Below are 12,770 nucleotides of genomic sequence, written 5' to 3' on the forward strand. Positions count from 1 at the left end.
TGTAAAGGAACTAGGGCAACCAGGACTAATAATTTTGAACTTTTCAGATCAAAGGTATTTAAGAAAAGATTTAGCAGTTCTTAGCTAGGGAGCTGTGAGTTGAGCAGTACTGTGTGAAGTGTGAAAAGTGCATTTACCCCACTGGGTGTGCTTTGGGCTTCCCTAGCTGAAGTGTAAGGATATGGAATCACAAGACAATCCTGAGAAAAATGTGAATTCTCCTTTATATTTTATAAAAAAAATTTTAATCAGTGTAATTTAAGAGGATTTGTTCAATCATAAGTAATGAAATACTCTGGTGTGTGTTGATTATACCCCCTCTGAAAATGTGGAGCAATTTACTGCTACTGATTTAGCTGCAAATAGAAGCCAAATGTGTTCAGCTGTGTGCCTGTGTCTGCACGTGGCAGGATGAGAGGCAAGGCAGCATTTTCTCAGTCAGATGGCAGGCAAAACCATATTGCTGTTGTATTTTTTTTCTCCTCTGAGACACTAATTAAATATTTTAATTTTGTTTGTTTATTTATTTCTAGGGTGTGGATTCAGGATTTGTTCCCAGCGTTCATGATTTTGACAAGAAACTTACTGAGGCTGATGCTTACTTACAGATCTTGATAGACCAGCTGAAGGTATGGTAACTAAATGCTGCATTTTCTGTGTTGGGGTCTGTTTGTCAGGCTGGATTTCAAGGCTAGCTTGAAAGGAAGCTCAACAGAGAAAGTCCATCAATATGAAAATGCCTTTCTCTTAGGATTGTTAAAAATTAGAATATGTCAAGCAGATTGAAATAATGTGGTTTACAATGGCTGAAAGATGCTGTTTTCTGTAAAACCTTTATGGAAATTGCAAGGTTAAGTGTGTTAAGTTTCATTTTGAAACACAATTAAATCATTGTGTTGCTCATAGCATTTTTAGACTTATCTTGAGAAGATTTTGCCAGGTGGTATCTACAGTTGCAGATAGTTTCAGACTTTGTTGCAGTGGTGGTAGATAATCCATGCTTTGTCCTTGAGTGAAAACATTCTGTAGGAGTGTTGTACAATACAGCTTTTTTAAACTTTGTATTTTAAGAATAGATGGGACTGCAAGGAACAGTGAGGTCATATCTCTCAGTACTCACCTTATTGAGGAAAACACTTTTTGCTGCTGCTTAGGACACCTTTTTTCCCATGACTCAGCTGATTAAAATTGCTGTTAAATTGCTTCAGTTCTGCTGGGTTGGATTTTTTTCCCTGATATAATGTGCAAGCATTGCATGTGGGATATTCAGCAAAAATTCAGTTGGAGGGTAGGGTGCAGAGGGGGATGAGCACAGCAACAAAAATGAAGGTAGGCAGAGGAGATACAAACAAAATTCAGAGCTGCCCTGCAAAGACTTGATCAGGAGCTGTCTTTTCTACCACTCTGGAGCCATCACTTCACTGACAGAAGGTATTTAAATCTTTACACCTTCTAATTGTTATTGCAGGCCAGCTGGGGGGAGGGGGATAGAAATTAATTAATAATGAAAGATGAGTCAGTTTGAGGATGGACAGAGACCAAGATCACAGTCTATTTTTAGATCTAGAAATCAGCCCTCAAGGGAAAGGGAACACATGAGTAGGTTTGAGGCAGGCAGTCGAGTGGAGAGCTGCAGCTCACTTCCTAAAAATGACATCCTCTTCTGTGAGCTACAAGGGTGGATGTGATGAACTCTCAGCATTACCCACAGTCTTTTCTCTTCCTTGAACAATTCCATGGTTGTGTGTGCACCTACAGTGCCCTGTTAACTCTTTCAGCTCAGCTTGTGTTCAATGCACAGGCAGGCTTTTCAGTGAGGGTTTGTTTCACTTTGGTTTGTTGCATCTTAAGACAATTATCTTAAATTAATGCTAGGAAGTCATATCTTCCCCAAAAAATGTGCTTACAAATCTTCCACGATTTGGATCATGTACCTGAATCAAAGTACCTGGAAGGGTTGGTAAGAGTTAAAGCTCTTCTGGTTAAATGCTTCATATGCCCCAAAGGTTTTTGCTGAAATAGAAAAAATAGCTGGAGGTGTTCTGATGAGTTCTGTTACGTTCTTTAACCTCACCTTTTTGTTCAAATCAAGATGGAATTGTCAGGCTTAGCTGTGAGAATTGGCCTCTTGCAGGATGGGATGATGTGAGAAATTAGTTACAAATCTGTTATATCACAAATGCTGTAAAGAAATACTAAGCCAAAACTGCTTTGGATCCTAATACCAGAGTTGTATGACTTTATCCTTATTAATTTTTTTTTTGTTTTGAGGTGTTGGTGGTTTTGTCTGATTTTATATGGAAAAATAACACTTTCAGTGTTTTCACAAGTATCTCTTTCTTTCAGCTCTTTGATGAAAAACTCCAGAACTGCAAAGATGATGAACAGAGAAAAGCAAGTACATTTTGTCTTAAAAATTGTTTATCAGGTGGTGTCGTGCATCAATTTGCTGTAGTAGAAATGCTAAGTACACATTTATTGGGTTGTCAAAATCACTTCAAACAATTTGAATAACTTACAACAGTTGTGTTGTGACTTATTTTGCAAACAAAAATAAAATAGTAGTAATGGGGGTCATGACATTAGAAAAGGTTTCGGTCTGTTAGAAATAATTGCTCCTCTGCTATCCCATATATTGAAATGCTTCCAACAGTGTTGAAAGCATTTTAGCTTAAATTTGTTATTTTTTAATCTTTAAGAAGGATGAGTGTTAAATGTTGGTAGGAATTACAAAGCTATTCCAAAGGCAAAAAAAGAAATACTCCTAATCAGATATTTCACATAATCAGTCTGCATCCTGTGTAGGTCTGTGACACATTGGAAGTCTGAGAATTCCACAGTTCATGCACTGAAGTGAGGCTGCCAGCAATGTAGTAGAGAGGAGCATAGCTCCTTAAGCAAGGGAGTAATTCAGTTAAATGGTTTGTGTTCTTTGCTTTGTGTTCTTTGCTTCCCCTCCTGTTCCATCCCACAGCCAGCTCTGTCAGTTCAAGCACTGCTTAGGAAAGGCTGGCACATACCTTTGGTGGTGTGGGTTTGGCATTAAGTGTCATGCTGGTTTCATATATTAATTTGTGTGTGTGGAGGAGGGATTGAACAATTCCTTATGAAGGGTTTGTTACAGAGCAGTTGCTTCTCTTCAGCAAATGCAGTAATTTTGATATCATGAAGTAGTGGTATATTTCATCCTTGTTTCCTCCCTCAGTGTCTCTTGTGGAAAGCAAGCTGTGTTTTCTTGGTGTTTGGTTCCTGTTTTGAAAACTCTTTGATGTTTTCTGTGTTTAGTTTTACTTCTTTATAATGGTTGTGACCTTTCAAGTGTTATTCATCTCACTTGATGTGTTAGGTGGTGTCTTGGGGAGCTCCTTCTCATGTACAGGCTTTTAAAAGAACTTTGAAGTGCCTCTCTGTCAGTGTGTTTAATCTGTAGACAACTGACCACAGGAGTAAGGCCTAAGGATTTTGTATTTCTCCTTCACTGTGTTTTACTGGGAAGAGTTGTCCTTCAATTTTGACCTCCCTCCAGATGCTGCTTTGCAGACCAGGCAGTACTTTCTTTTTTCCTGTGGCAGTGCTCTTAATCCCTAGAGACTTTCCACATGTTGTGCTGACTTCTTTATTTGTCTGTGCAAGGTATCTGTGGGACAGATGGATTCACTTTGCAGAGAAAGGAGGAGGCTCATTTCGAGGAGGTTGGCATCCTCTGGTTTTAAATCTTGATGAGGATTGCTATTAGTGCAGATTCCATTTATTCTCTATTAAAAATGAAAAACACTTGACATAGGACTCTTTTGTCTCTGCCTGTGCTGAGAGGTTTTTTGATACAGTATTTAGCATTTTCCCTGTTTGTTTGTGGAGGTATGGTTCAGCTCTCAGATTATGAGCTGAGTGTAATCTGCAGGATGCTTCCATCAAACCCATAGTTCTTTCCTCCAAAGAAACAAGTTTTGGATATTTGAGTTTTAAGTGCTTCCCAACCAGCTGAGTGCTGTTCTGCAGCTGTTTATGGCCAGGGATTTCAAACCTGAGGTGTTGTTTTTGCAAGCTCACAGAGCATTGTACGAGCTGGCTTTAGTTACAGAGTATTTGGTCTTTTGAAGATGATGACACAGGTTATAGGTGTTCTGACACGCCTCAAGATATCCTGGTCATCTTCCTTCTGAGGTGTGGTAATCTCTTGAGTTAAGATGAAGACAGTGCAGATGTAGGCCTGGTGAAAATGCAGGGATTTTCATGAATTCCCTGTGCTGCATTGTTGTTCTGGCAGAAGGGCAGCAGCAGGGCGTGGGGGGATCATGCACCAGCAGCAGTGCTCCAGTTCTGCCGAATCTCCTGGTGGGGTACAGTGTTTGTGTCTGATTGCAGAGGGAGGGAAGGAGGAGGGGCTGTGATCTGATCTGAGGCTGCTGGTGTTTCAAGGTGAAGACAAGACAGGACCTTGCTTTCTTACAGTGTTACTGGTGGGAATTCCAGCACAGCTTTTCTGTTAGTTTGGTGGAGTTATCTTGACCACACATCAGGGAGAAGAAAACTGGAGCACTCAAAGGCACCAGAATAGCAAAGAGGTGCCTGTTCACAGGCTGGAGCAAAGCTGACATTACTTAACAGGATTTGGGGAGGCAAGTGCAGCCTGTTTGAGCTGTTTGGTTCAAAACAAGTGCTTTTTGTGAAGGAAATCCAAGGCTGAGCACACAGATTTGGGTTGCACCTTACAGATTTCAGCTGTGAGTCAGCTCCCCCTCCGTGCCTCTGCTGCCTCTCTGTGCTGGATGAGCTGATCCCTCTGTAGTCACATGATTGTTGAATGAGGCAAAAATCATGTTGGATGAGAAAAAATTAGCCTTCTCAGTGATTTCCTAAAAAATCAGATGTCAAGGAGATGCAATGAGCAGCAAGTAGGAGGAGTAGTTTCAGCAGCAGCCTGCAGTTTGATTAGATTAAATATAGCAAATTGTGTTCTGCAATTGTAAATCTGCATTCTGCAGATGTAGATCTGCAGGAAATTGGTGTCAGATGAAAATATGTGTATTCATTACTGAAACCAGGGGAATGTCTTACTAAAATTTTATCTTCAAGAAAATTGTCATAAATGTTAGCAGTAAATGTTTGGGAGTTTTTGTTGGGTTTTTTTTATTGGTAATGTGTTTTATCTCCAACATACTTGCTTATGGTTTTCCTTACAGTTTTGTGGTGTCTAAATTATCAAAGTTCCACGTGCTGTGTTCTTGCAAAGTGGTCATAGAGCACAAATGTGAAAAACACTGGATCAATGCAAACTGTCACTACTTAATTTGGCCAGCTCACAAAGGATTCATTTTCAAAGGAGAAAAAACTATGGTTCTGTACTTAGCTGAAAGGCCTTAGAAATCTGCTTGTCTTGAGGATTTTTCCCTTTCAATATTCCATGTGATCTTTGATAAAATTACTCTTTTGTCTGTACCTCTGTAAGAATAACAATGTCTCAGTGAACTCTTTGGAAAATTACAGATGGGAGGGGAGAAACCAACATCACTGAGTTGCATCACATGGCCTGAGGTCACTTTCTTATTTTCAGCAAAGGTGATGTCACTGAAGGGACCAAAATCTCAGTTTATTTGGTGTGTAAATACTCTATATAACAAGTTGGGGAAAAAATGAGTCAAGAATGATCAAAGCTGCTGATGGCTGCCTCCAGTTGGCTGTCCAGCCTTGAGTCTGCATGATCTCCTTCAGCTGCATCATCTTTCATCCAACAAGATTTGTGTGTTTGGGTGCATTGCCTATTCTATTTTGGTGCTAAAAGGCTCAAAACTTCTATGCTGTCATATTGTAAATGCTTTTTTGGATATGTCTTGATAAAGTTTAGACTGGAAGTCTCGTAGAGACGTGAAAAACAAACAAAAACAAAGCCAAGGAATTTTTAGCTGTTGGCATGTTTCTCTGCTAGCAGCAGGAGTAAATATAACATAACTTCATAGTATAACATTGCTCATATGATATATCCTAGATAAACATGATCCAGGCTTTTCAGTTTTCAGTAGGAAGGGCTGAGTCTGGGCCCTTTTTCTGTTTGGCCATCTCTTGACAATTAATCCTGAAGAAAATGTACAGCATCCCTTGAGTAGTATCAGAGCATAAGAATTATATCTAGAGCATAGCTGAAAATTTCCCCCCAGGAATTGCCTGAAAGGCTGTCACTGCATTTGTTTTCTTTTTAATCCACAAATTGGGACTGTTCATTTCTGTGGATTTATAGCTGCATGTTCTCTTATGCTGGAGGCTTTTCCTTGCAATGCCTGGTGCAGGGAAAGGATCCTTTACACACTTGGATTATTCAGCAATCAAGAAGATTGTGACTCAAGTCACATGAGACACTCAAGTTAATCAAAACAGCTCTCAAAAGAGCTCCTGTAATTGCATTAGTAGAGTTCAGTGCTGAGTCCAGTTTAGTGATTTTGCCTCCTGCAGACTGAGGAAAGGACATCAACAGGAAGCATCTGCTCCTGAGCCTGATGTGGAACATGGCATGCAGATGCCTTTGGCATGCCTGAGGTGCAGCTCCACACAGGAAATCTTTATGAATCAGTGTTTCTAGATAAAATTCAGTAGGCACATTTCCAGATGCACTTTTACTGGAAGCAGAGTGGGAACATGTGTGCACTGTTATTTTCTGTGATTTGTTTCAAGCTGTGCTTAACTGCAGATGTTAATTGTACTTGAACGATGGTCACTTCTTGTAATAGTGTTGAAATGTGCCACCGTTCAGTGCACTTTATAAGGATACAAAATGAACTTGGAATCTTCATGCTGCATTTCATTTTTGTTGATGCTATGCAAAAAGGAAGTGTAGATTTCAATGGGTAAATGTCACTGTTCAGAAATCCTTAACCTTGTCATCTTTGAGCTTTAATTATCAGTTTGACTTCAGTCTTGTCTTGCAAATTGTATATGGAAATAGTCTTTAACATGTTGGTTAAGGGCTTTTTTCCCTTCCCCAATTTAAAATTAAAATATTGTGTTTATACACTATTTAGGTCAAACCAGATGCTGGAAATTCCGTCTTTAATCTCACTGTTTTGATTTTTCTTTTACAGAAAATTGAAGGTCTCAAAGAAACAACCAGTGTAAGTTTCTTTAATTTTTGTAACTATTCTATATTGATTCTGAAATTCACCTTATTTTCTCCAGGAAGTTTTGAAAACCTTTTTGCAGAAAAATGAGAATCCATGTTAGGTCCAACATTGTGATGGCAGAGGCAACCTGGTTCTGGTGCTGTGTTCAGGTTTCTGTCCAGCACCTTGGGATCATGGAATATTGAGGTTGGAAGGGGCCTCTGAAGGTCTGTAGTCCAGCCCTGTGCTCAGAGCACCATCAGCTGGAACAGGTTGCTCAGGACCAAATCTAGTTTGGGTTTTGAGTAACTCCAAGGCTGGAGGCTTTACAGCTTCCCTGGACAACCTGTTCCAGTCTTTTATTACCCATAAAAGAATAAAAGCTGTTTTCTTCTGTTCAAGGTGATTTTCCTGTATTTCTGTTAGTGGCCATTGCGTGTCCTGTCACTGGGCTCCACTGGGAAGAGTCTTGCTCTGGCTTCCCCCTGCCTTCCCAGGCAGATATTGATCCTGCTTGAAAAGGTCTCCCTGAGCCTTTTCCTCTCCAGATTAAACAAGCCCAGCTCTCTGAGCCTCTCCTCCCATGATAATTCACCTGCCTGCAGCACTCTGGGGATGTGGAGCTGACCTCCATTTCACCCTGACAGCCTGGCTTTAGACTGTGTGTGGCTTTGGAAACTTCAGTTTTCTGCTGCTGTGCTTTTGTCTCTTGGAAAAAAAATTGGGGAAGGGAAAGTGGGGGTTCAACAGAACTGAGTGTCCATTTAGTTCACACCCAATATTCTATGTAACTAATAAATACAGAATATTAAGGGATAGTAACACAATCTTTTCTGATATTTTTCTTTTCCTAGAGCATGGTAGAATCAATAAAACACTGCATTGTGTTGCTACAGATTGCTAAAGTAAGTACACTGTAAACTATTCTGAACTTTAGTTTCAGCGTTAATCTAATTGAAACCTAAAAGTGCCTTCTATATGATCCAGAACAAGAAAACAATTATAAGTTGATTTCTGCTTTTATTTTAATGAAGTTTCTGAACTACTGAGTTCCACAGCAGACAGTCCTGCTAACGCTCATGGTAACAGTGCCGATGGTTCGAGTTTTCTTTCAGATAAACTTTCTTTTGCAGAGTTTGCTCTTAGACTAAAGAAGAACTTAGACAAATGTCAGGTTGACAGAACAGGAACTTAACAAAACCCTTCTTTCTGCTTGATTTAAGAGTGTGGCTAACAAGTAAAAAGGGGAGAAAGATGATGGAAATAATGAAACTGGTTTGGAGGGTCTGTCACAGGTCTGAAGTTCATGAGGATGTTGGAACTTCTTGAAGTTAGAATTGTTTCATTTGAGACTGCAGTGTGGGTAATGCACTTATGCTTTTCACCTACATGTTTCATTGGATTTTAAAACTTGGGGAGTTTTGGATTAACTGTTTGTCAGATTCTGCCCTTAGAGGTTTAACATTCTTTATTTAGGATATGTGAATTATGAACTGCTGATTTGTGCCTTGTGGATACAAAACCAATGCAAACCAAAGTGGAGGGAGGTGATATTTTACAAAGAAATAAAGGTATTTTCAGAATTTCAGGCTGATCTACTCATAACACATTCTGATTTATCCAGAAATAGGTGTGGGCTCCTTGAATATATATTTTTTTTCTGTAATCTAGACCAACTATTTTTTGTGGCTTTGGAATGCAAGACTGCTGATTGTCTTCATTTTAGATGCCAGATATGTTGTACAAAATTTTGAGTGCAGTGAAAATTGAAGTATTTAGAATCTTACAGGATTAAAAGTCATTCACTGAACGGATCAGTGCATGTTTTGTGAAATTCAATTTTCATATCTATTAAGATTTTGTGAAGAAAATGTTCGTTAATTAAGAGGTTTGTACAAAACCAAAACTCTTTTACAAGCACAAGGATTGAAACATTGAAATAGTTTTGTGCCACATGAATTTGGAGCTAGTACAGTCTTTATTTAACATGCAGTGGTGCTGCTTCAATCCTTCACTGCAGTGCCAGCAAGAAAAGCCTTTCAGTGTTTAATTTGCTGTTGTTTAGTCCTGGGTGTATTTAGAGGTGTTTTAGTACAGTGAAGTCAGTAGACGATATGTCATTTTTTAGGAATTTGATGGAGTAAATTGTAGATAGGTTAGATGGTAATACGCTGATTTTCTTATCTATGTGATTTTCTGTATTGAGGAAGCTGTTGGAGAAACCGCAAGGAATTACTAGCTCATTTTTCCTTAATTACTGTATAAATGTATTTAGTAATTCTTATTTTCACAGGGGTTCAATTCCTATGAAATTTTACTCTTTTTCAAAACCTCTGCTATGTAATTAGCCAATGTGAAATTGCAGAGTTATAATCTGCTTTTCAGGCTGTTGATCAGAGCTGGTAACTCAGTTATCTTTTTCTGTTGAATCAAATCCTGTTTCTGCTCTGAGTTCATTGGGAGTTAGACAAACGTGACCACTTATGCTGATGCTAAAACATATTTTGAAGTTCTTTAGGTGGTTTGCTGATAATGGACAAAGCTGGTAGTGGCAGATGCAGTAACTTAGACCAGGTTCAGTACTTTACTGCTGCAGCTGCCACGTGAGTGTAAAGGCAGGTGGAATTTGAGTCCCCCAAAGGTGCTAACACTTGCTTTTTGTTGCACTAAATCAGACCTTGAAGTCCTCCTTTCAGTACCACTAAATATTAACCAGTGTAAATATCCACTAAGGAGTGGGGGTTTATTGTTTTGGTTATTTGCAAAACCACATCTAAAGCTCTTTTGGAGCTGTTGAAGACAAGGTGGGTTAAAGGGGTGCCTTATGCACAGCTAATTGCAGGATGTTGATCCACATACAGTGAAAAAAAAAATTCCCAGTACTTTAATAACCTCATTTCTGCTTCATCTCTTCACCTTCTTTGTCTCTCAGGCAACTGTACTTTTACCTACAAGGAAATTCTGTCTTCCTTCCCCCCACACCTTTTCCATTAACTGTGTTAGTATCCTGATTTCCTACTGCTGTAGACAATTTGTAATACAGAGGGGTTTGGGTTTTTTTTTCACACAGTTCTGCAAGTTGCTTGTGTATGATGCAATCTGTGTAAAAATGTGTTGTGCCTGACTTGAGCTTTGTGCTCTCCATTAGAGACCTTTTAAGGTTCTGCAGGCTTTTTTCCCAAATCTGTAGGGCAAGTCTGACTGCTGACTGACACTGCTGGAAATAAATCATCTTAGCACCACCCTGCACCCCATTTTTACTTCCACAGTGCCTTCCTCATGAGACAGTTTTGCCAGTCTGTGTACCTTGGTACTGTTACCACCTCTCTACATACTTAGAACTCTCTGTTTCCAACACACAACCATTTATTATGTGGATTATTTTGGAACATTGAGGCAAACCTGGACTTTTCTTTATTGGAGTTTTGTTTTGTTTCTTTTTAAAATTGTGTGTTCAGTTGTTCTGTTTCATGGATTTTTACCTGTGTATTTGGACAGTTAAATTTTCATTAAACTTGCTGGTAAATCGAGTGTGTAATTGCAGCACTTGTACTGAGGTGACCCATGACATTTCCAAAATAATGAACTAAATACCAGCTAAACAGGAATATGTCACAATACATTCATGCCTATCAAAAAGCAGTCCAAATAAACAAAGTGGGATGGGCAGGTGGAGCATTTGGCCTGTGTTGTCCCCTTTGTGGCAGCTGAAGATGTCCAGCTCTGCTCATGTGTGTGGTGTAAAATACATTAAATGTTGTGCCAGTGATGTGGTAAACCTCAGTCTTAGAAATATATGTTATATATGTGTTATGAAGTAACTTGTATAATTTAGATATTTAGTTTTGCACCCTTCCCTTCTCTTTTTCACTCCATTTCTGGCCAGTCTTGCCTGCCCAGTTTTGTGGAATTTCTGCCTTCCTTACCTGACTGATGCTGGTGCATTACTGAGGTGGGAGAGCAAGCATCAGTGCTCCTGCAGCATCTTTGTGGTTTATTTCTTAGGTCTTAGAGATGATGGACTCAACATGGGGGTTTTCTGTCTTGGGAAAAAAAAATGTGTTTTGTAAATTTGGAACCCAGTGGAAATTTTTGTCCTTGGTGTTCTTTTTACCACGGAAAGCCAGACTTCAAAAATGTCAACTAGCAGAGATGAAATTTGGACAGCCTGTTGCCAACTGTATAAGCTAAGGAAGGATGTATTAAGTATCAAAACATAAATGTGTGTAGATTTTCTTTATACTTCTTACAGATTTTTTTTTTACTTCCTTTAAAATGTAACTGGAAACCTGGGGGAGTGCTCTGCAGACAAGTTGGGAGGTTCACACTGGATAAAACTAGGCATTGATGTACTGACTAGTATGAACTTTGCAGCAGAAGGGGAGAGATTTGCCTTAGTGTTCAGTAGAATTCACATTGTTGCTGTTCAGTGCTAGAACTGTGCTGGCTGCAGATTGGCATTCACTGGTCCGTGCCCCTGTCATTTCCCCTGAGGACAGATGGTTTTTACATTGCCTGCTCTTTCACTAATGCTTCTGGGCAAAAAAAACCCAAAATCTGAGATAGTGAATAATCTAAGAGCATTTTAAAATACAGTGGATGCCAAAAAGCAGAAGTTAAAACCTTTCAGCTTAAACTTCTGCCTTTCTTGTGTGTTAATCACAGAAACTGAGAACTTCATTTTTCAGGGACTTGCAGAAGCTGCAGAGCATATTTTGGGGAGCTCCTAGGTGTTTGGGCAGCACCCACATTATAAAGCAGAACTGTACCCTGCAGTGCAGAAAGGATATTTCTGAAATTGCACTCAAGTGGACAGGCCCTCAGAAAGTGCTGATCTTCAGAGGGGCAGTGACTGTGTGGAGTTGTGCCTTCCAAGTTTAGTTACTGTATCTCATGATGAGAAACACTTTATGGCTGAAAATGTGAACATTCCTGAGGGAAACTCACTGTTCTCACTTAGCACAGAACTGATAAGTCATGCAAGATTGTTATGTTGATATTTTTAACATTTTTTCCTTAAGGACCAAAATAATGAGGAGAAGCACGCAAATGGACTTATAGTAAGTTTAAATCTAATCTTTACCTCCTTTTAATTCTGCAGAACATGTGAACAGAGACCTGAATTTCCACTCACTTTGCAACATGCTTCTTCCTTTCTCTAATTTACTGCTTCCAGTGTCTTGTTAAAATTCCTGTTGAGTCCTTAGCTCCTGAGGTTGGCTAACACCCTTGTCTTTAGAGGGTAGAGTGGTCAGTTTTGTATGGAGTGTCTCGAGCAGCAGTGTTGTGACTGAACACTTAGATAAAAATCTGCCATGTGAACAGATGAAAGGGAAATGACTGGGATAGAAATAGTTCTGTGTTCTGTCTGAAGTGTCTTTGTGTAGGAAATAGATCTGCTCTCCATGTGCTTCAAGTAGTTTGTCTTTTCTACAGTGCTGCTCCTTTGATGCAGAGTTGTATAATGTCTGTCTAAGCAATGTTTCTTCTTTAATAGATCTGCTGCATTTTTAATGTAACTTCTGTCATTTTTGGTTTTGGTCACACGTGGTTTCTCTTTCTTTGTTCTTTTTTTGTCACTTGAGTACATTTCAGATACTTTTAATAGGAGATTGTTTCAGTAAAAACTCTAAAAATCCTGATGTGTTTTCATATTGGAGCTGACAGTAATTCCCAGGC

General features: G+C 39.3%; 1 protein-coding gene across 11 annotated transcripts in view; it reads left to right on the plus strand.

The window, feature by feature from the left end:
* OSBPL9 (oxysterol binding protein like 9) overlaps positions 1-12,770 on the plus strand; it is a 57,994-nt gene that overhangs the window by 33,045 nt on the left and 12,179 nt on the right. For 7 of the 11 annotated variants that reach the window (XR_010366547.1, XM_064428851.1, XM_064428853.1 and 4 more), the window contains 5 exons: positions 534-629; positions 2,347-2,394; positions 7,074-7,103; positions 7,946-7,996; positions 12,113-12,151. Coding sequence is in view for 10 of the 11 variants with exons in the window: in XM_064428851.1 (XP_064284921.1) it covers positions 534-629; positions 2,347-2,394; positions 7,074-7,103; positions 7,946-7,996; positions 12,113-12,151 (264 nt within the window). In the remaining variant the exon portion in view is untranslated. Of the gene's footprint in view, positions 1-533; positions 630-1,256; positions 1,432-2,346; positions 2,395-7,073; positions 7,104-7,945; positions 7,997-12,112; positions 12,152-12,770 lie in introns of those variants that run through there. The other 4 variants (XM_064428854.1, XM_064428856.1, XM_064428855.1 and 1 more) reach the window with 2 other exon arrangements.

The sequence above is a fragment of the Passer domesticus genome, chromosome 7 (genome assembly GCF_036417665.1).
Source record: "Passer domesticus isolate bPasDom1 chromosome 7, bPasDom1.hap1, whole genome shotgun sequence".
Taxonomy (NCBI): Eukaryota; Metazoa; Chordata; class Aves; order Passeriformes; family Passeridae; genus Passer; species Passer domesticus.